The sequence below is a fragment of the Sebastes fasciatus genome, chromosome 7 (genome assembly GCF_043250625.1).
Source record: "Sebastes fasciatus isolate fSebFas1 chromosome 7, fSebFas1.pri, whole genome shotgun sequence".
Classification (NCBI taxonomy): Eukaryota; Metazoa; Chordata; class Actinopteri; order Perciformes; family Sebastidae; genus Sebastes; species Sebastes fasciatus.
Window position 1 is genome coordinate 19,880,437 of NC_133801.1, and position 21,983 is coordinate 19,902,419.

The 21,983-nt window shown below is 41.7% G+C and overlaps 1 protein-coding gene across 1 annotated transcript; it reads right to left on the reverse strand.

Moving 5' to 3' along the window:
• Window positions 1–4,184: 4,184 nt before the first annotated feature.
• egln2 (egl-9 family hypoxia-inducible factor 2) lies at window positions 4,185–21,352 on the reverse strand. The gene is made up of 6 exons (XM_074642092.1): window positions 21,067–21,352; window positions 18,837–20,401; window positions 9,100–9,219; window positions 8,819–8,955; window positions 6,994–7,061; window positions 4,185–6,854 (listed from the first exon to the last, which is right to left on the reverse strand). Exons 2-6 carry the CDS (start codon window positions 20,166–20,168, stop codon window positions 6,802–6,804), a joined length of 1,710 nt encoding a protein of 569 aa, XP_074498193.1. The 5' UTR covers window positions 20,169–20,401; window positions 21,067–21,352; the 3' UTR covers window positions 4,185–6,801.
• Window positions 21,353–21,983: the final 631 nt, after the last annotated feature.

Below are 21,983 nucleotides of genomic sequence, written 5' to 3' on the forward strand. Positions count from 1 at the left end.
CATTTAACCCATAAGCATTTTAGGAGCAGCGGTGAAGCAACTTGGGGTTCGTTGTCTCGCTCAAGGACACTTCCACATGTGGACAGGAGGAGCCGTGTTTTTAAGGACGACCCGCTCTAACCCCTGAGCCACAGTCAGCCCCATAATTTATAATTCTAAATTGAATTCAAGAGCAAAGGCTCCTCATCTTACATTCCCCTTGTTATTACTAGAGTGTCTGGACATTAGCGGAACAGCAGCCAGGGTTTCAAACTATGCTGACCTCACTGTTTATATAAAAGACGAAGCAGAAAGGCACTCATATTCTAAGAGGAATAATCATTAGCATGTTTATTCAGCACACTTTTTTTTCAGCACACATTTTTCCCAGAGTCCCCATGGTTAGGGCTGGCTATCAGACCTAGATAGTTTTTTGGAACAGACAGAAATGTGTCCATAGCACTTGTATCTACAGCTGCAATGATTAATCGATCATTTGTCAACTATTAAATTAATCGCCAACTATTTTGATAATCGTTTAATCGGTTTGAGTATTTTTTTTAAGAAAAAATAAGTTAAATTCTCTGATTCCAGCTTCTTAAATGTAAATATTTTTGTGGTTCTTTAATCCTCTGTACCAGAAAACTGAATATTTTTGAGTTGTGGACAGAACAAGACATTTGAGGACGTCATCTTGGGCTTTGGGAAAACACTGACAACAACATTTTTCACCATTTTCTGACATTTTATAGACCAAACAACTAATCGATTAATCGAGAAAATAACCGACAGATTAATCGTCAATGAAAATAATCGTAGCCCTTCTTGGATCTAAAACTGTCAAGTGCTGAAAGCTCTTGTTTACTTATTCTTTGATCAGATACAGTAGCTCCTGATTTGCATAAAAGTTTTAGCCAATTCTAAACATTTCTAAGCAAAGTTCTTATACTGTTGTTTGTTTTTAGGCAACAATTATTACTTGAGAAGTTTAGTCCCTTTTGTTCAATGAAAAGAAAGAAAAGGAAATGCATTATAATTCTCAAAGTAAGGTATTGCAAAACGTTTTAGTATTGATACCAACAAGCATATTAGTCTCCCAGGTGACATCTGAATTCCCCTTGGACTATGACAAAGTCAGAGTCACAAGTTGCATTGCCTCGGTGTGTGTCAGCATGACTCTGCAGGTTATATTAACAATTAGTTTCAGACTGTTCACTTGTTTGGCTTGTTAATATACATGCACCGTACAACCAGACTATTTTCCACTAAGGGTATTTACTACATAGAGATTACTGTTTGTTTATGTGTGCAGTATGTGTGTGTATACTAATGAATACCATCTGTGCTTCTGTGCCGGTGGCAGTGTGTTTTGAGAGACTATTTTAGCAGAGTTGTCTGTAGTGTTGCTATCATTGCACTGTCATGAGGGTGATGACTGAGAGGGTCAGGGGGACACGCATGTTTAATCTATGTTTGTGATTGTGCAAGTCTGTATTAAACAAACAATCACACAGTCCTAAAAGCTTCAATTTGTTTTACATTAAAGGTCCCATATTGTAAAAAGTAAGATTTTCATGTCTTTTATATCATAAAGCAAGTTAAAGTGATATATAAATACTGTGAAAGTATCAAAACACTCAATCCATGGCGAAATACACACAGCCCGTATTCAGAAATTGTGTGTTTGAAACAAGCCGTTAGGATTTCTGTCCATTTGTGATGTCACAAATCTACGATATTTAGACCATTTCACAGCTTTAAATGTAAACATTATAAATGTGTCCCAGTTTATTTCCTTTTGCAGTGTATGTGAATGACATCAGCTGACAGGTGTTCCTAGCAACGCAATTCCGTTGCCACTCCGTTGAAATGAACTAAAACGCAGCGTTTCAGACAGAGCGTGAATACAGGTATATTCAGGCAGACACTATGAGAAAGATAATGTGTTTTTTTTAACATTAAAGCATGTAAACATGTTCTAGTAGAAACCCAAAATACAAGTATAAACCTGAAAATGAGCATGATATGTTCCCTTTAATATTAAATTATGTATTAATTGGGATGAAATTCAATTTCCATGATAGATTAATTTGTTGTTTATTGTTGTGATTAACTGAATAGTTGCTCAGTCAGTAAACAGCAGTAAAATGTGGGAATATAGGTAGTGAAACCGCAATTTCCCACAGCCCAAGGTGTCACCTTTAAATTAACTACTTATTTTTCCTTAATAAATGACTCAAACATGTAATGGGTTTTTTTTGTTTTTGTTTTTTTAGCATCTTTAATTTATTTCATTGTTTTGGCTTAACAGTCTGCAAAGCCTCTGTGAGACCAAAACAGAGATAAAAAAGAAGTGACTATTGGACTTACATTCGTCAGGTGGCCAAAAAGGCGACTCCAATGGGATGGTAATGTTGCTTGATGTCTGCTGGCTGCAGGAGGGAAGTGTTAGCAGAGACACTTCTTTGATTTAACCTAAAAATAGCACAAGCTTATTCTACTTCATGGCAAAATACAAGAGGCTGCTCACCTGGTTGTTTTGGAGCTCTTCTGCCCCCTAGTGACCAGATTTATGTTATTGCAGCTTCCTTAAATGATCTTTCTCTGCTGCTATGTGCATGCTTTTACTGTAAGGTAAATATTTAAATTATGCAAATAAATACAAATATATTAATAATAAAATAATATAATAATAAATGCATGTAGCGTAACTTCTTACAGTGTACTATTCTATTCTCACGTATAATCTTAGTTACATACTCAGTCCAAGTCCAAATCATCCTTCAAGATAATCCCCAGAAAATCTGCCATTTGCAACACATACATGACCTCTTGTATAATCCAGTTATCATCCACTATGTATGACAGTGGTGGTGTCTTATCTTATCTTCTTTGATGAAAAGCTTCTGAATAATCATCCTCCACAAAACCCCGCTGGTCCACATCCACTTGGCTCTGGTTTCTTCAATTTATCATTTCAATCTTACCTTGAATCCAACAAGATCCCAAGGATTTGCAAAATGCTATCCTGCATATCCTATTTTTTGTCCAAAACTATGTGTACTGGCCCTATACTGGAATCTGTGGTTGGTAAGTAACTGAAAGCATTCTTGTACTCAAATGTCTTTGTATTGCTTTTCATCCCATCACACTTTAGGAATCAAAAGCACAGATAGGGAAGCAGCAATGAATATCTTGAAAACACTAATCCAGGAGATAAGAAGCATTGTGCTTCTGATACTGTGGCTCATATCATACTAAAGCAAACATTTAGAAACCCGAACTTTTGTAAACTCTTCTTGAATGATACGCTCTCAGTTTGATGGTTTGACTTTAATCATTTACTCTGTAAGACAGAGCCTGGTCAGCGCTTAGTTACTATTTACATTAAGAGTCAAAAGGGCAAATTTAGCTTTATCTGTTGGCAAATATTGCAGCCACATACAGGCGCTATCTGTGTTTGAGTTCTTGAGAATACCCACATGTCTTTGTGTGGTGTCTTGAGACGATGCAGACTCCTCTTGAATGTTCATATGAGATGAAAAATAGGTCTCTCACTGGATATGTAATATAGATAAGAGCACTATATGTACGTGCTGTGCATTTGCAAGGCATTTAAGGAACAATTTATGTCATTTAGGTCAGAGAAAAATAATCTTTTACGCCAGTATTTGATTATTATGATGTTTAACATGCTTCCTGCCAAGTGTATCTGTGGTCCTGCACAATGTCACAAAGCACAAGGTTTATTAATAACCATAAACTCTTCTTCACTGCACTATACTTCACTAACTTGCTGCTTTTATTTGTTTTTGGATTTTTTTACTCTCAAATTAGAACTTAATTACACACAAGCTTTGGTGTGTTTACTTCACAGTAAGACTAGAAAACAATTGAAACTGAAATTATTGGAAATTTATTAAGCTGATAACTGATGAATCTTCTGACAGACTTTTTAAGGGGCTGTCAATGTTTATTTTAGGCATATGTCATATCCAAATAGACAGGCAGACTTGGTTTCTGATATTCAAAGCATGCCCTGCAATTAGAATACTATATTTTGATCCCTTGTGTATCGTATGACTGTGACTGATTTGATTTAATTTAGGAAATGCGTCTGGTGCTGCTCTCTTGGTCTCATATACTAGCTGAATAAAATTGGGATTCAGCTAAGATTTTTCCCCCAGTAAACCAATAACAATTCATTTGTGTACAAAAACAGACAGGCTTTAATTAAATACTCCAAAATTTTAAAATAAAATAATAAAATAGGCAAACAATTTCCATTTGTTCTCATCGTTTTAGTTTCTATTGCGTTTGAATGACCATATTATCCACAGCTTAAAGGCATTAATCGACATTTTTAGCTATATTTATTTCTAACATTCACACATGGCATTTCAAACAATAAAGTGCTTCTTTTTAAAATAACCTTCTCTTTAAGCAATCTAAAATACACCGAGACAATACCTGCCACCCTGGTTGAGACGGTGGACATTGTCACAAACATGTGCAAGTACATTTTTACACGCAAACACTCAATCAGTAGTTTGACCCTGCAGTTCACATACAGCGTACGCTTGACTGTGCTTTATACTGTAGATGCTGTTTTGTTTGGGCAGGTTTATCCGACACTGCTTATACACACCGTTTCTATCTTGTTAAGAACAGGTATAAGAGTCGAGCTGGATGTGCATACAGGCTAACAAGCATCCAAACACACACACACTCCAACACAGAAAACTCACAACCCTGTTTTGACTGGAAAGCTTGCCTCTTGTCTCGAGTGTGAGCCGTGTCATACAGAGAGCGCGGCACTGCATCAGTTATGTAGAAAAACATTTGTGCAGTCTTGAAAATCAGCTTCACACATTGCAACTACCGAAAAAAGAGAAAGAAAAGTCCATGCTGGATCATTCAGCGATTTGTTTTAGTCGTAGCCTGATATTGTAATAAAGTCCAGAAATACATCTTGAACTCTACTTAGTGTGCTATATAGAGTAAAACTACTGCGTAGAGTTGTCCTCATGCAAGTTTTAAGTGCATCCCTGTAATGTTTAGGGTTCATGCTTGAGCTGGACTAATGGAGGAAAGAACATGCCAAAATAAAAATGCTGGATAAATAAATTAATATGCCATTAAATGTACTTAATTAATTGATAAAATGTGACGTAAGTTGATATTTCTGTTTTAATTTGCCTCTTTATTTATGTACCTTTTTTATGAATTCCCCTATTCATCTACTTTATTTAATTTATGTATGTATTTATTTCCGGGCTGTCAATCGATTAATCATGATTAATCACACATTTTTTTATCTGTTCAAAATGTACCTTAAAGGGAGATTTGTCAAGTATTTAATACTCTTATCAACATGAGTGGACAATTATGCTTGCTTTATGCAAATTTAATTATATATTTATTATTAAAAATCAATTAACAACACAAAACAATGACAAATATTGTCCAGAAACCCTCACAGGTACTGCATTTAGCATAAAAAATATGCTCAAATCATAACATGGCAAACTCAAGCCCAACAGGCAACAACAGCTGTCAGTGTGCTGACTTGATTATGACTTGCCCCAAAACAGCATGTGATTATCATAAAGTGGGTATTCACATATCTTGAGGACAGAAGTCAAGGGACTCCTTTGAAAAAAAAATTCCTCGCCAAAATTTAGCATAAGTTTGGAGCGTTATTTAGCCTCCTTCGCAACAAGCTATCGTGACATGGTTGGTACGGATCGCTACAACCTAAAAATCGCAAGTTGCGTTAATGCAAAGAAACTAGTGGCGTTGAAACTAATTTGCGTTAACTTTGACAGCACTATTAAAAATAAATGAAGGCATTAATTAATTGATCAAATGTGACATAAATTGATTTATTCTGTTTTGATTTGCTTCTTTATTTATTTAACTTTGTATTAATTCATTATTGATCTACTCTTCTATTTAATTTTCCCTTTCATTTATGTATTAATTAATTAAAATAAACAAATAAATAAATAAAAGGGAAAATTCAATAGAAGTGTAGATAAATAGAGGAATTAATAGGAAGGTAAATAAACGAAGAAGCAAATTAAAACAGAAATGTCAAATTTGATCAATTAATTAATGCCTTACGTACATTTAATGGCATATTAATTTATTTATCAAGTAATATATTCATTTATTTTTGATTTTGGCAGGTTCTGTCCTCCATAGAACTGACTGAATGAGTGCCATAGGGCAACTTTCCACTGTTTTCTCTTTTCTGTGTCTCTGTTTATACACTGACCACACACACGCACACACACACGCACACATCATGACAAGGAGACCACGTCACAGACGAGGGGAAAAAGGAATTTCAGGGACAACACCATTGATTTCTTCCCTCTTTCCCCACTGTCTGTACACCGATTCATCATTTACGCTCCTTGTGTTTGAATTGAAAATGACACCAGAGCAGAGTAAAACAATGATTTCTCAATACTCACAACATCACTGGTAACCGAACAGGCAAAATTGCAACAAAATTAAATTAAAGAGTCTGTTTTTTTCAGTTTGTTGTCTTCATACGTGATTCTTCTTTTCCCACGATCTCACTTTTCCCACACAATCCAGTCCGTTGTGCTCTATATCTGCCACGTCTTTGATCGCATGGCAGGGAAACATCACATAACAGTCCGTGACGTGAATCTGACAGCGTTGGCATGGCGCTGCCTTGATGACTGACGGGTTTGACGGTGTCTCCCTTTTTTGATCGCGACGTCCGTTAGCAGTTCGGGAAGGCACATAATACTTTTATCAGGGTGCTCTCCGGTGATCAGATGAGATTTATGTCCTGCTGTTTTGGGTGACAGGCACTTGAACACCTTTCTGTCCTGTAGCTACACAAGCGACAGAGAAAGAGCACGTTAGCCACATACAATATTAAGTTGCACCAAATATAACCAGAGGTGATAGAGCGCTTAAACAAGATATAAGAAAGTGAAACTGACATTGAGCTACAACTGTAAAGAAGCTTACCCAATTTGTACTTCTCTTTAGCTTCAGCTCTCTCTTTGGCATCAAAGTACCAGACTGTGATGGCATAGCTGTAAAACACAAGAAGGACAAGGAGATCTTAATAACACTAAAACAAGAGCTGACCTCTTTTGTTAGTACAATATGTAGCTCTGGAGGGAATTTTTTTTGCTGTTTTCTAGTGTAAGAAATGAACTGGGCTTAAGTTTAAGCAAAAGTGCCAATGAAAAGGCCATGGAATGGCTGAGATAAAAAAAATAAAGTCCCTAAAATGGAGTAAAAATACAGTTTATGAGCAGTTAAATGTTTCTGTTTAAGGATTGTATACTCACACATAAATATAGCTTAGCAGTGATTTCAAAAACTGTCTGTGAAAAGGACCAGATTGCCCCTTAAAAGTCAGATCAAAAGGGCAAAAAGTGGTCTTTGAAAAGTAATTTTTGACCCAGCAAGAGACAAAAAATGTCTTGTATGACAGTGAATAGCAGACGTCCAGGGCAGCAGAGGGTTAATTTCTACAGTTTCTAGTCTCTCCGCTGGGGCTGTGTTGTTTATTCCTGTCTCTCATGTCTGTGCCTCTCCAGCACGAGTCGTGCAATCGAACCTTCCTCCCCTCGCCCTCCCGCCGCCCCCCTCAGGAAACACATACTTCCTGCCTCCGGCTCCACCTCGCCCCCCAGCAGTCCGATGGAGAGGAGAAGAGGAGACGCAGGAGTAAAAGGGCCCTCGATGGACACAACTAGCTGGTGCTGTGATGTAAATAGCAGTATGTGTGCAGATGCTTTCGTGAGTGTATCTGTCAATATCGTTTTAGTTAAGTCACTTTTTAACTGATTTAAATCCGTTAAAACAAACAAGCATCCCTGACAAAGCTCTTGAGAGACGACAGCAGGAAGGAGGAAATAGAGGAGGCAGGACTACATGCTAAAGCACCAATACATCTGTGTGTGTGTGGGGCTGTTCTCATACACTGTTCGTAGCTATACAATATAGATATATAGAAGTAATGCACTGTAATTCGTGTATATCCCACGAGATCAGTTTGTGTGTAATTAACATAATCTTGAACCAGAAAATATATATAGCGGCGAGCGGTGCTTAGGGAGGAGGAGGTCGGGGTGCATGGGAGGGTTAAAAAATACTGGACTTTCGCCCAGGAGACCGGTGTTCGTGTCCCGAGAGAAACCAGAAGTCAACGTTGATTTATTTGTCACGTAACTTCTGTACTTAAGTTCCGCCACTTTTAGAGTTATTTTAACCCAAACCACAATCTTTTCCTAAACCTAACTAAGTAGTTTTGTTGCATAAACCTAACTAAGTAGTTTTGTTGCATAAACCTAACTAAGTAGTTTTGTTGCATAAACCTAACTAAGTAGTTTTGTTGCATAAACCTAACTAAGTAGTTTCCTGTGAAGACGGAAGTTTATTTTTAAAAGACTGTATGCATGTTATGAGCGGAAATTGACAACGTGTTGCTGGACATTCGTAGGCAAACGAACGAAAAAAGAGGAATAACTTTTTCATAAGATATCATACAAACCGTTGTATGAGAAGACGTGTGTGTGTGTGTGTGTGCATACAGTATATGTGCTATTTAACCTGCTGTGATTTAGTATTAAAAACTTATATGGTTTTATAATGTATATGTATTTACAGTATAGAATGTACTATAATATGCTATATACACAACTGGCAATGTTGGCAGCTAGCCCTGTCTCTACCCATACAATATAAAATCATAGCATAACTTTATATGAGTTTGTGTTTGTGTGTGTATTGTATATATATATATATATATAAGACCCAGGCCTGTTTAAGAGTTACTGACCGAGTGGCGTACGCTGGCTTTACTTCATGTGGGTTCCTGCGGTCGGACCAGAAGATGAGCAACCGGTCAAACAGAGGTTCGATGTTGGCTACCACATTCTTGCCTTCAGGGTAGATCTGCAGCAACCCTCCTTGTTTCTACAAAACACAAAGCAGAGTCACACACGTTACAGACATTTCAACATGTCTGCATGAGGTGTGTTTTTTGACTATGCTGGAAATACATCATTTTTTATGATGTCTCATTTACTCTGACATGTACTCATGTTTTTAAAGTGTTACCTTGACATCCCAGTTCTTGTTGAGATAGTAGATGCACGTGATGCAGCGTCCGTCACCGTGCGGGTTGTCAACATGGCGGACGTACCCCGCCCCGTTCCCTGGGTAACAAGCAACCATCGCCTAAAACAGAAGAAATGGGATTGTTAGCTGGGCATTTGTGTCCAACTTAAACCATAAAGAAAAACACTTGATGCAGCATCATCAAAAAAAAAAACGTGCTGGTTGAGATGGCGGTGACTCAAGGCATTTATTCTCTCTCGCCCTTTTGGCTCTCCCACTGCTCCATAGTAAACTGTTTTCCTGTTTTCTATTTGCATACTTAATGCATTATCCCATGATGTAATTTGTGAAACACACACAGTCACGAGGGGGAGAAGCAGCAGAGAAATGTGTAACGAGTTCGGCTGTTGATCCCGGCTACGAAGTGATCTGCAGATAGAGTATCCACGTTCAAACAATGGTCCCGCGCTGGTATTTCCCCTGCTTGACATCGACAGTATGTGTTGGAGGCTGTGAAGCAGGAGAGCGCTGCTTTCTTTGGGGACCAGACCAGGGCCACTACAGGACTGTAAAAGGGTGAAACTGAGCTGAGCCTGTGTCACTATGACATATCATCAGCTCGTGTTTCAGGCCGGAGTTGTGTAAATAGTTTCCAACCTGTCTCCAGTGGCTGTAGCAGGATCTCAGTCATCTCCTACTCTGCTGAGACAGAGGAGGAAACGTCTACAGCTGATTCACTGAGTGACATCAGACTATGCCCGCAGAGGGAGATTCTAGGTGATGATAGTTGGCGGCGTGTAGAGTAATAACCCTCTATCTCTCCAGGCTGACTACAAAGGAAGATACTGTCACTGTCTTGACTTATTATTGTTCTGCATGTGAAGCAAACGGTACAATATCAAGAGTCACTGCATCACTTCAGCTCTGCTCTGGGACACTATCATTCATGACTAACAGGTTCTGCTCTGCTGCGGTATCGATTTAACTCGGCCGGCGCTATCATTTAAGCTCTTGTGTGAGACTCGCAACCCCGAGGAGGAGATCAAACAGCGCTCGCATAGATTTCTAAGACAAACGCACCTGTTCTCGTGAAATTCAAATAAAAGTGACGTTTTGTGCCGGAGGGCTTCGGTCAGAGAGCACACTGCCCTCCACCCCCTCTTGTTGGTGTTTCTCTACTCATTCACAGCCAAGCGAGTTTGGTTGTGTTGTGTTGTGTGTGACTCTGTTCAGCCGCCATCGTCAGCTCTCATTACTGACCGGCGCTCACAGCCAGAGCTCATTAACCTCCAGACCTTTTGCTCCGGGGCTCCAGCTGACGAGCAGACCTGCTGCGTCAAAATGAACATATCAAACGCCCACAAGAAAAGAATGTTGATCATGATCATTAGAAAAATTAATGTAATCCGAATGGGATTTAGAGTAATTAGAGCATAAGCTCAGCTGATTACATTATGCATGATGTGTTTGTCAATGATCGGGTTATTAAGACTGAAGACTCGAGAACCGCTCGTCACTCGATTACTCCAGGGAAGCGAAGAAGAGTTGGGTTGTAATGTTAGTATATCCAGCATCCTGCAGTGAAAGCGAACCGCAGTCAATGAGTCGCGACCTGCAAAGACCCATTGCGGAGTGCAAAGGCCCTGAAGCCCCACCCCTGCTGCTGCACAGAGCGCTATCGCTTGTTTATTCAAAAGTTGATTAAAAAATCAACCAAATTGCACCAAGTCCAACATTGCACGTCCTTGTGTCCCCAGTAATACACCCGCCAAGCGTAAAATAGTTTAGAGAAACAGTTCTCAAGATATGTGAAGGACACACACACATACCTACAGACAGAGATCCCTCGATTTATAGTTAGATAAACCATGTTCAAGGATGGATTTTCTCTATACACCTATGAAGATGAGAGCGATTTATTTTGGGTGTGCATGTGTTCAAGGAAGTTTGTTTTCCCAGTGCACAGCTTTTATCAAACTGCTGGCAGTCTTAACAACTGTAATTAACCACAATTAACATGTAATATGCCAAACCAGACAGCTCAGCCCTCGCCTGCAGCATAAACACATCACACACACAAACACACGCACAGAAACATACACTATGTCTATATCAATGCTTACACAAGACATGCATATGATTTAGGAGGAGGGTTATGTTATCTATTCTAAACCAACCCCAGGCATTAAAAACACTGGTCACGGGTATTCAACCCAGTTTCACATACATCCGCACGGTTTCAATCTCCTTCTGTCTGTAACTTACACACACACACGTTCAGTCACACAGCGTGACGCAGAACGTCTCGTTCCTATCCGTCTATCTGCCCTTGCTACTTTGTCTCTGCCAAGATCTCCTCCCACAGTGAGTTAAAGTCTAACTGGCACCAACCACCTGTCTGCCAGGCACCGCCATTAACGGCCTAATGGCATCACTGTGTACATACCCGGGCTGTCAAGGTGACGGCAGTGCAGGCAGAACTGGCTTGCCGTGGATGAAAACAAAAATAATGCTGAACGCACATTCTGATAAGAGGAGTGATGGAGGAGAGAGGGGTGAGGAGGGGTGAGGGGGGGCTAGATAAGCTTAAACAAACACCACGAGTACTGATGTCAAGGAGAAAGAACGAGGAGAGAGACGTGTATGTTTGTGAGGGGGGCAGCAGGGGGTTAAAATGATGATCGTAAAAACACTGTAAACCAAAAATTTTGGGTTTTTTGGGTAGTTTTTCCTCCATCTATACCAATTCCTGATATCAGGGCTCTTTTTCCCCATATTGAAAATATCTGGCCAACTCCGGGGTCTGAAATGTGAAGCCAATACGGAAGTGCCTTAAACTTGCATTCTTTCTACTAGCCAGCAGGGGGCGACTCCTCTGGTTGCAAAAAAAAAGTCTGATTGTATAGAAGTCTATGAGAAAATGAGCCTCACTTCTCACTTGATTTATTACCTCAGTAAACATTGTAAACATGAGTTTATGGTCTCAATCGCTAGTTTCAAGTCTTCTTCAATACAGCATGATGTTCATTTAGTAAATTATGGTCCCATTTAGAGTCAAATAGGCCATAAAGCAGGGTCTGCTTTAGGGCGTGGCTATTTTGTGATTGACAGGTTGCTACCACGGCGTTGTCCGGTCTGGGAGTTGTCCGTGTTTCCGTCTTACAACTTTAACTCTTTCACAGTGTGTTTTCAGTTCGTCAAAGTTAATTGTGACACTTTGGTCGCCTAAAAATGTCTTATCCAGCATTCGGTTGTACTTAGCTCCACCCTCTCGTGTCACTTCTGGTTGCAAAGAACCAAGATGGCGACGGCCAAAATGCCAATCTCAAGGCTTCAAAACCGTAGTCCGCAAACCAATGGGTGACATCACGGTGACTACGTCCACTTCTTACAGTCTATGACTGGTCCTGTGTCCACCTTAAAACTGAGTGTTTATTGCTCATTTTTGAATATACTAACAACCGATACGTAATATTGTTTGATCAAATCAGATGAACCCAAATCAACATGATCATGCCAGAATAAAGAACTAAACAAACCAATAACTTCTTCAAGCAAACTCTGCTGCACTGCAAACGTATGAAAAGTTGTTTTTTTTACATTGACAAAAAGTCTGCGAGTGAGTCCTCAAAGTCCTCTCAATTTCTACCCTGAGCCCTTATCGGAAACACACATCACAGTATATGTGAGTCCCTGTTGGGAGTGGGCCAGGGTCTTGCTCAAGGACACTTCAGCACAACAGATGTTTGCCATCTCCCGGGTTGAAACCACTTGACTCTCCAAATGTCGAGCAGCACTGCGATCTTGCTTAATTTCCACAGCCGATTACTCACCAACAGTCTGAATGACACAGTGTATGATGCATATCAGGACCAGCTATTATTAATAGTTTCTAACAGAAAGTGAAAGAGATACAAATGTGGGTGAATTAAACGTCACTCCCAGCTCATATATGTGCTGCTGTACTTCCTGGCTCATATCATGGCCCATTATTCAGCTATAGATTCTCCTCTACTGCTTCTATAGGCTCCATAATGGTTTCTGACGATATGATTACCTTCGATCCAATTGAGTGCCACTCACACTTAACATCTGTGAACATCTGCTAATGCTCTGAACAGATTTATGGATTTACTGCAACATAAGCAGCAACACTGGGCTGGTATCAACTTTCAGTGAAAACTGATCTGTGTGTTTTGAAGGTACATGTACTTTTTACTATAGGAGGGTTTCATCAATACGTCACAACACAGCACCAGCTAGAGTGATATCTACTTGTGTGACTGTGTTTCTGTAATGTCCATAGGTTGGTAGTAGTGCAATGTTTGCACTGATAAAAAAAAGTATTTTAAAATGACTGCTCTGTTTGCAGTTTTAGGCCGTTATCACTCATTTGGAGAAGGTGCTGCTATCTGTGCCTTTAATTAGGAATAGATGGTGGAATTAGAAGCACAATCAAATAATCAGCTCTCATCTAGTTTTTAATTTATAGTGGATATTTCCATGAGAACATAAAACAAAAAAAGTTGTGAAAATGCATTCAGCCCTTATGAGTCAATTCTGCCCCCACGGCACTCATGATATGAGTCACCTCTGAACGTTAGGATGGAGTAACACAGTGTGTGTGTTTCTGTGGGTGTGATCATACTTATTCTAACCTTTAAGTGTAAAGTGCATTTTTAGTGCTGCAACTAACAATTATTTTCATTATTGATTGATCTGACGATTATTTTCTTGATTGGTTAATTATTTAGTCTGTAAAATGTCAGAAAATCATGAAAATTTTTGATTATAATTTGAAATGGATACTACATTAAATTAAGGAGATGTCTTCAAATGCTTGTTACACCTGACGAGCAGTCCAAAACCCAAGGATATTCAATTTACGACGAGATAAAACAGAGAATATTTGGCATTTTTCTTGAAAGATGCCTGAAACAATTAATTGATTACCAAAATGGTCGCTGATAATTTTTTTGCCGATCGACTAATTGATTTATTGACTAATCGTTAATGCATTTAGACTGGAAAAAGAAATCACAAAAAATGAAGTATACTTAAAAACACCAACTGGACCACTTAAAGGAACAGTGTGTGCATTTAGGGGGATCTATTGGAAGAAATACAATATAATATGAATAAGTATGTTTTCTTTAGTGTATAATCACCTGAAAATACGAATCGTTGTGTTTTCGTTTCTTTAGGACGAGCCGTTTATATCTTCATAGGGAGCGGGACCTCTTCACAGAGCTGGCTGCCATGTTTCTACAGTAGCTCAGAACGGACAAACCAAACACTGGGTCTAGATTTGCGTAGTTTTTGCGTCGGCCACTGTAGTTCTCTTACACACTTCGTGCAGGAAAAGCATCAGTTGGTTGCAATCTGCAACCTCACCGCCAATTTTTTTTGCACCTTTAATTCACCTAATTTTTGATTGTAATGTGGATTGACACGAACGTCCCACAATGCCATGAGCAATAAAAATTGAGACGCTATTCACAGTTTAGTAAAATGTTCAAAATATCACAGAACAGGCTGTATGCTGCTACACCGAGTTATTTTCAAGATAATATGTAGGATGATACTGCACCAAGGTAACACCCAATTAAACACAAATGATGTCATTAATACCATCTTGGAAACAAATATTAACTGGTAATGATTATGTATAAATGATCTGAACAGAGACTAAACTAATACCAAAATGGCAAATGTATCCGTCTCTCTCTCTCTCCATCATCCATCCATACAAGCCAGCTAGGTCTGTGGCTGCATTGTGTGAGTTAGTGTATGCCTGCATGGGGCACTGCTGAGCTCTAGGAGGGGCATCCGAGGACACGCTGCTGCAGCAGACATTCTCATTATGCCGAAGCTTCTGCTGCATCGCCCCGTCTCACTCGCACAACGCCATCCTCCCACTCCTTGCTCCCTACCCCCCCCCCCCCACCGCTTCTTCTAATCGCACCTCCATCCCCCTCCCCTTCATGTGTCTCGTTCCCTGCGCCGAGTTGTCTCGTCTCTTCCCCACAACACAAGACTTTCCCACCTTCGCCCTTCACTGTTTTAACTGAATCACCAGTCCATTGTTAACGCAGTAATCCTTCCAACTGTATGCCTCGCAGGCAGCTGCTGCTGACTAACGTGAGTCAGAGATATTACCCACTGCTGCTGCTGCTGCTGAGGCATTATTTTGGGCATTGCCAGCCCCTCTCCTCCTCTCTACATCTCTTTCATACACAATGCGGAGCTCGACTCTGTATGGGCCTGTTACCAAGGTAACGGCCGGGAATATTTTGTCCAAGTGGCGAACCGGGGGGTTGATAAGATGACGGAGAGAGGGAGTGGACTTAAGGAAAGGGGAAAGGAAAAGGAGGTCAAGGAAAGTGAAAAAAAATAAAAGGAATGGGTAAAAGAAAAGAAGGTTTTGGGGATAAAGGACGGAAAGACGCAGTGACCTTCTATGTGGATGTACTCCTCCCTGATCGTCCTCTTTTCTTTTCCTATCACTTCCTCTCTCTCGTGCACAGTCCATCATTGTGTCCATCGCTGCACTGTGTCCTGCATTCCTCTACGGGAACAGGACATTTTGTACTATGCAGCATTTCACCTTTTATCACTGTACCAAGGGTAAACGGAAAGATTTGGAACAGGGAAGGCGTTTTTACCTGGGAATCATTCCGTTAGTCATCGCCATGCCAAATAAGAGAAAATAAGTAACTTATTGGGCAATAGATAAACACAACATTACATCCTGACAAGCTCCTGGCAGGTATAGACACACCTATAAACAGTGCAGTCTAACAAAGCTGGCATCCATCAATGCAAAACTGGCAACCAGAATAATCTCCTCTTGTTCTACAATCCTGTTCCTTCTCTTGACTGTTTTCAAGCCTCATACAAGTGCCAACCCAAGAAACATGCCTCGCAATACATTATATATTCACATCATTAAAGTACGCACGGATAAATAGCATAACCGCAATCAAATGAAGTTACAACCCTCAAGTATTTTTTTTTTTAAACTAAATGAAGCTGCCTCGAGGCGACAGCTTTGATGCGTCGTTGATTTCACCGATTAAATCCACTTCAGTCATGAAAGGAAGCTGCGGCTCAAAGTGTCAAGAGATAAAGAGGGTTCTTATATCTTTTGCTAAGGGAGATGGCGTCTGTGCGCAGTAGAATGCAACTCAGCAGCAGGCAGAAGTATTTTGCACTCTAAACTGCAGATTTGCACATTGTTGGAAAATGAGACCGGTTCCATTGTAGTCTCTTAACCTTCCTGTTTTACTGGCATTTTGTCACATAGACTACTAGGCACGGCTTTGACTTGAAAGCAGCTCAGTCAGCCCATATTTAAGAGTGCAAAAGCTGCTGGTGTGAGGTTATGGAAATGACTAGGAATGCACCGAGGGCAATGTGCTATGTGTGGGGGTGAACGAGGATGTGGTGGGGCAAATGCATTGGGAAGAGAGGGGGGAAAATACTGTAGATGATGGGAAACATGGAGATGGTTACACAGAAAGGCACAGATGGAGATGGTTTTAGACAAATTCTCACATCTGCGTGTTCATTTAGTGTATGATACATATGAATAAAGGCCACTTTGCTAAAAAATTATATATGTATTAAGGGTGAGGGGAATCGATACAGCATAGTGTTGCGATATTTTGCGTGGCAATGTTGTATAAATACACGGACGTCAACGGCGGGCCCGGCCTCTATTCTGTCTTTCAGAGGTTGTAGCGGGCTCAGTCTTAAATTTAGAGTGAACATACTGGTATAATATGAAACTAGAAAAACTAAGGAATCGATTGGTACCAACCATGTTGGGAAGAACGCTAAATAACGGTCTAAATTTATACTAAATTTTGGCTAGGAAAAACTGGCATGGCCATTTTCAAAGGGGTCCCTTGACCTCTGACCTCAAGATATGTGAAAGAAAACTCTGAGATGAACAGAGTGAAAACTGTATCTTATTAGATAAAACAGATGTTGGCAATCTGCATAATTTACAGTTCAAAAAAGGTAATAAATTGCTATACAGTATATCTTATCGCAATACTCAGCATATCACAAAATGTTTAAAATTGCGATAAGATCGTATTGTGACTCAAGTATCGTGATAATATCGTATTGTATTTCTAAAAAAAAAAGTCCTCAACAGTCTCATTTATAGGTTAGTTGATTAAGCAAAGACTGCAGAAGTTAACCTACTTGCCAGCTTACAGGTAACAGCTTTCACCTAATTTCCCAACTAATTAGAGCGGTAATGCGTCTACATCTCAGATCAGATCAGACATGCTATTCATCAAGAGCTCTCCTGGAAATAACAGTTTAACCTGTGTAAAACTCTACTTAAAGTAAGGTATTATAATAATATTTCAACATCTACCACCTATTTCATCTTTCATTTGGATATCTGCAAATTAGAAAAAGCAGAATTTACTTTTTTTTTCCAGACCTGATACTGACAACTGTTTCACACCTCACTAATCTGCATTGTCTGGATCTGTTATGTTGTAAATCTTGACTGAACTGCTGAAACACTGAGGACATGTTGGGTAACAGTCTAGACTGGTATGTAATGGTTAACTCACTGCTGCTACTGAAAGACACAATCATAGATGCAGAATACAGAGAGACAGGTGGACTCTAATGCACTGTTTTCCCATGTTACGGGGGAAACTACAGAGAGTTTAGAGGTCTCCCTGTCCTGCACACAACATCCATGGCTGTGTGCAGGACAGAGAAAACGACTGCCTGCCATCAGCCATCTGTGGACTATGACTAAGAGGAATCAAAATAGTTATAGGCTGCTATTCATCTATCTTAAGTGGTGTGCGGTGTGGTGTGCGGTGGTATCTGTGCAGGGCACTTGAAAACGATCAATTGAAAAGAGAAGCTGAGGCATGCACGGTCGGTAACATAAAAAGAAAACATGCGAATCACGAGGCATGATGGGATAGGATATAATGGAAACAAACAAACAAACAAACACACAACATCAGCTCCATGTCTATATGGGTGAAAATGGGGACAGAAAAAGTTGTCTTCAAAAGGCAGAGATATAGTGACGGCAGAGGAGATAGAGTTTGTCTTCTGGGTACCAGTGGTATGAAGGCAGGATCTAAACCCGGGCACGGGGCCAGTTTAGGAGGAAGGCTCGGCCCGCAGCCCCCATAATCCAGCTCCCATGTGCCAGAAACACAGCGGGGCTCATCCTCACATCCTACCTGACGCTCAGCTTGCTCTCCCGCTGCGGTGTGAGTGTGTGCGTTTGCCTGCCTGCATGTCGGCATTAGGGAAACAGAGATAGAACGAAGCAGACGTGACACAACCCAACAGCTCGCTCAAAACGTAATGATGTCATCAGACAGACTTTGTTTGTAACCTCTGTTTTCTCTGGCATGTATTGGGACGGCTGTGGCTCAGAGGGTAGAGCAGGTTGTCCACCAATCGGACGGTTGGTGGTTCAATGCCCGGCTGCTCCGGGTCACATGTCGATGTGTCCTTGAGCAAGACACTTAAACCCCAAATTGCTCCCGATCGGCGTGTGAATGAGTATTTAGATTAGATCCTGATGGGCAAAGTTGGCACCTTAGCAGCCTCTGCCATCAGTGTGTGAATGGGTGAATGCTGACATGTAGAGTAAAGCGCGTTGAGTGGTCGGAAGACTAGAAAAGCGCTATATAAAAGCAAGTCCATTTACCATTTATTTCTGCCTGACTTCCTCTCACCTTAGTGCGTCCATTGATGACGCAGTCCCCCAGCTGTCCATTGGCGGCGCTGTGCATGATGGCCTCGTCGATGCAAGCCATCAGCGCCCCGATGCTCTCGCACTCCGGCTCCCGCCCCTCCACCCAGGCGATCTGGTCGCCTCGGATGCTCCGAGAGGGAATGCTCTTCTGGCTCACCAGCTGCCCGCCCCGGAACTTCCCGCTGTGGTTCAGGACTTCCACCTCCTCCAGGACCCTGCCGCCCAGCTGAGGGCCCAGGAAGTTGTCCTTCACGCAGATGCCGTAGTTTTGCATGCAGGGGACGATGCACTGCTGGGCTATGTGCTCCGCCGACCAGCCGGCACCCGCTGGAGGCGGCAGCGGCGGGGTCGGGACGCAGCTAGCCTCGAAGGGCGAGGTCTGGCTGGGTGCGGCCGGCGAACCCGAGGAGGCTGCGGCTTTGTGTCCGTTGTGCTGGTTAGTATGAGGGGTGAAGGGAAATTGGGGGGTGACACAGGGATTGATAGTCATGTGGTTGCCATGGGAACTGATGACTGCATCCATGAGCGGGGCGACTGCTCCTCGGGCCACCCTGGAGGAGGCCTCTGAAGGTTTGTGAGCGACACCTCCTCCATCTGACAACCTTCTCCGCTTAAAGTCAGAGTCTCCCGAAGCAGCGGAAACCGGGTCCACGGGAATGCCTGACCCCGGTGACCCCGTTGTGAGTCCTGACCCCGTAACCCGGTTCTCCCCGCCTCTCCGTCTCTGCTGTTGCGCCAGTCTGGCTTTCAGGTCACCATTGATCCTCCTCATCAGTAAAGGGCACTTCTCATGAGCCGTCCGGTCACCGTTCTCCACCAGACAGGCTCTGCTGGTTAAGGGGTACATCATGGTTCCGTCTGTCACCTGGTAACCGCCTCCTGTCACCTGGTAACCACCTGTCACCTGGTAACCATCTCCTGTCACCTGGTAACCGCTCGGTGTGTGAGCCAAACCGTGGCTCCCTTCCTCCACGGTGGCGGACGGAGACACCACCCCGGCATTGTAGAGCGGCACGCCGGTTTTGGACTGCTTCGTCGGGGTTGTAATCGCTGGAGAGTCGGTCTGAGAGGCCAGACCCGCCAGTAACTCCGCCGCCGTCGGACTCATCCCGACCGGCGCCGCGCAGAACCCGTTCAGCCCCATGTCCGCTCGGTACTTTGGCTGGATGTCTGTCGCTCCGGAGACGAGCTGCTGCTGCTGCTGCTGGCCGCTCGTCCTCCTCTTCCTCTCCTCCTCTCTCTGCTGCGAGACTGAAGAAGAAGAGCAGCTTGGGTTGTTTAAAAGGTCCGTGCGTCCCAAGCAGCTCTCCATTTCACCTCGTCATCGGCTGGATGAGCACGTAGCTCACGTCCGAGCTTCATTTTCTAGCCGAGCTGCTGCTGCTGCTGCTTTCTCTGATGGAGAGGATGTTTGCCAACACAGCCACTAGAAGTTTCATGTCCAAAGTCCTCTCTGATACTTTTGCTTTTTATTTCACCAACCTGGTGCAGCATTTAATCCTCTCTATTGGTTTGAATCATGGACATGATGTAGGCTGTAGAGATCTGTGGAGAGTAAAATGATACAGTTTAGGTCTATTAATAACACAGTGGAGCTCAAGTAAATAAATCTACACTATTTATATGGTGCACTATTTATATACAAGCACTGAGAACAAAATAACAGAATTAGTTGCATTTATTATTAGCTGTTTAAAACTCACTTTTACTGACAAGTTATTAGTTAAAAACATGTCAACCATTTCTTCTACAATTGTAATTCATATTCGTCTGCTGAAACACACATTAAAAGACTATATATTTCTGCTGAAACACACATTCAAAAAATATATTTCTGCCAAAACACATTAAAAGATTATATTTCTGCTGAAACACACATTAAAAGACTATATTTCGGCTGAAACACACATTAAAAGATTATATTTCTGCTGAAACACACATTAAAAGACTATATTTCTGCTGAAACACACATTAAAAGACTATATTTCGGCTGAAACACACATTAAAAGACTATATTTCGGCTGAAACACACTTGAAAAGACTATATTTTGTCTATCAGCTATACCAACTTTGCAGCCTTGTGATCAGGTTCCTCTTTAAATTTTAAATTGATGATTCATTCAGTTGAAACACACACATTTCAGAGTGTAAAATGCATTAAAATGTGCAGCTGTAATGTCAAACTGTCCCTGCAGGAGTCCACAGCTTACCTACTACTGTCTGTCTGCAGCCTACAATGCAAATCCCTCAGTGAGCGTACGTGACAGTCGGAGAGTCCGCATGTTATTTCCGGGATCGTCTCTGCTCGTGTGCGCGTCTCATCCAGTTCTCTGGTCGGTTATAAATAAAGATCCAGGCGGTACCAAACAGCACACATGTGTCTGATACATTAAACTCTACCAGGGGGACTGAGGGAGAAGCTCGGAGTCACACGAGGTCTCCTTCGGTCAATCACCCAGAAAAAGTGCTGCTACTTTCTGCCGGTAACCCCCCACCTCCCTGCTCCTCCTCCTCCTCCTCCTCCTCTTCCTCCTCCCACATCTCTCTCTCTCTCTCTCTCTCCCTCTCTCTCAATTCAATTAAATGCAATGTGCTTTATTGGCATGACTGTTAGGTGAACAATAATTCAATATTAATAAAAATGAAAAAGAACAAAATAATTAAAAAAAAATATATATATACAATTCATTAAAGGGACTGTTTGTAAGAATCAGAAATGCTTGTTAACAGCGACACCTGTGGCCGTTAAGTCAACGAAAGTCAGCATCGGGCTCGCGCTTGCTCACTCTACATAGACATGAACGAGCATCGCTCAACACAGTGATGCGACACACGTCAGCTAATGCCACAATATCACTCTATATTTCAGCTGCTTGGCAGTAATGTTAGCTGACCAGACGAAGGTCTCTCCATGAATCAATGCTGATCCTAGTGTTGGCTTTTCCTGCCTCAGCCTCCCGACCGCGGCCGGAAAGACAGGGGAGACACCGGCACCCGGTCGGAGACGATAACGTTACTCGTTGCGGAGCCCCGTCACTTCACAAGACACGGGAAACCTCTGTTGGTCTGGAGGAGCTGCAGCAGTTATTTCTGCACAAACGAGCTAAACTAACTCTTCTGCAGTGTG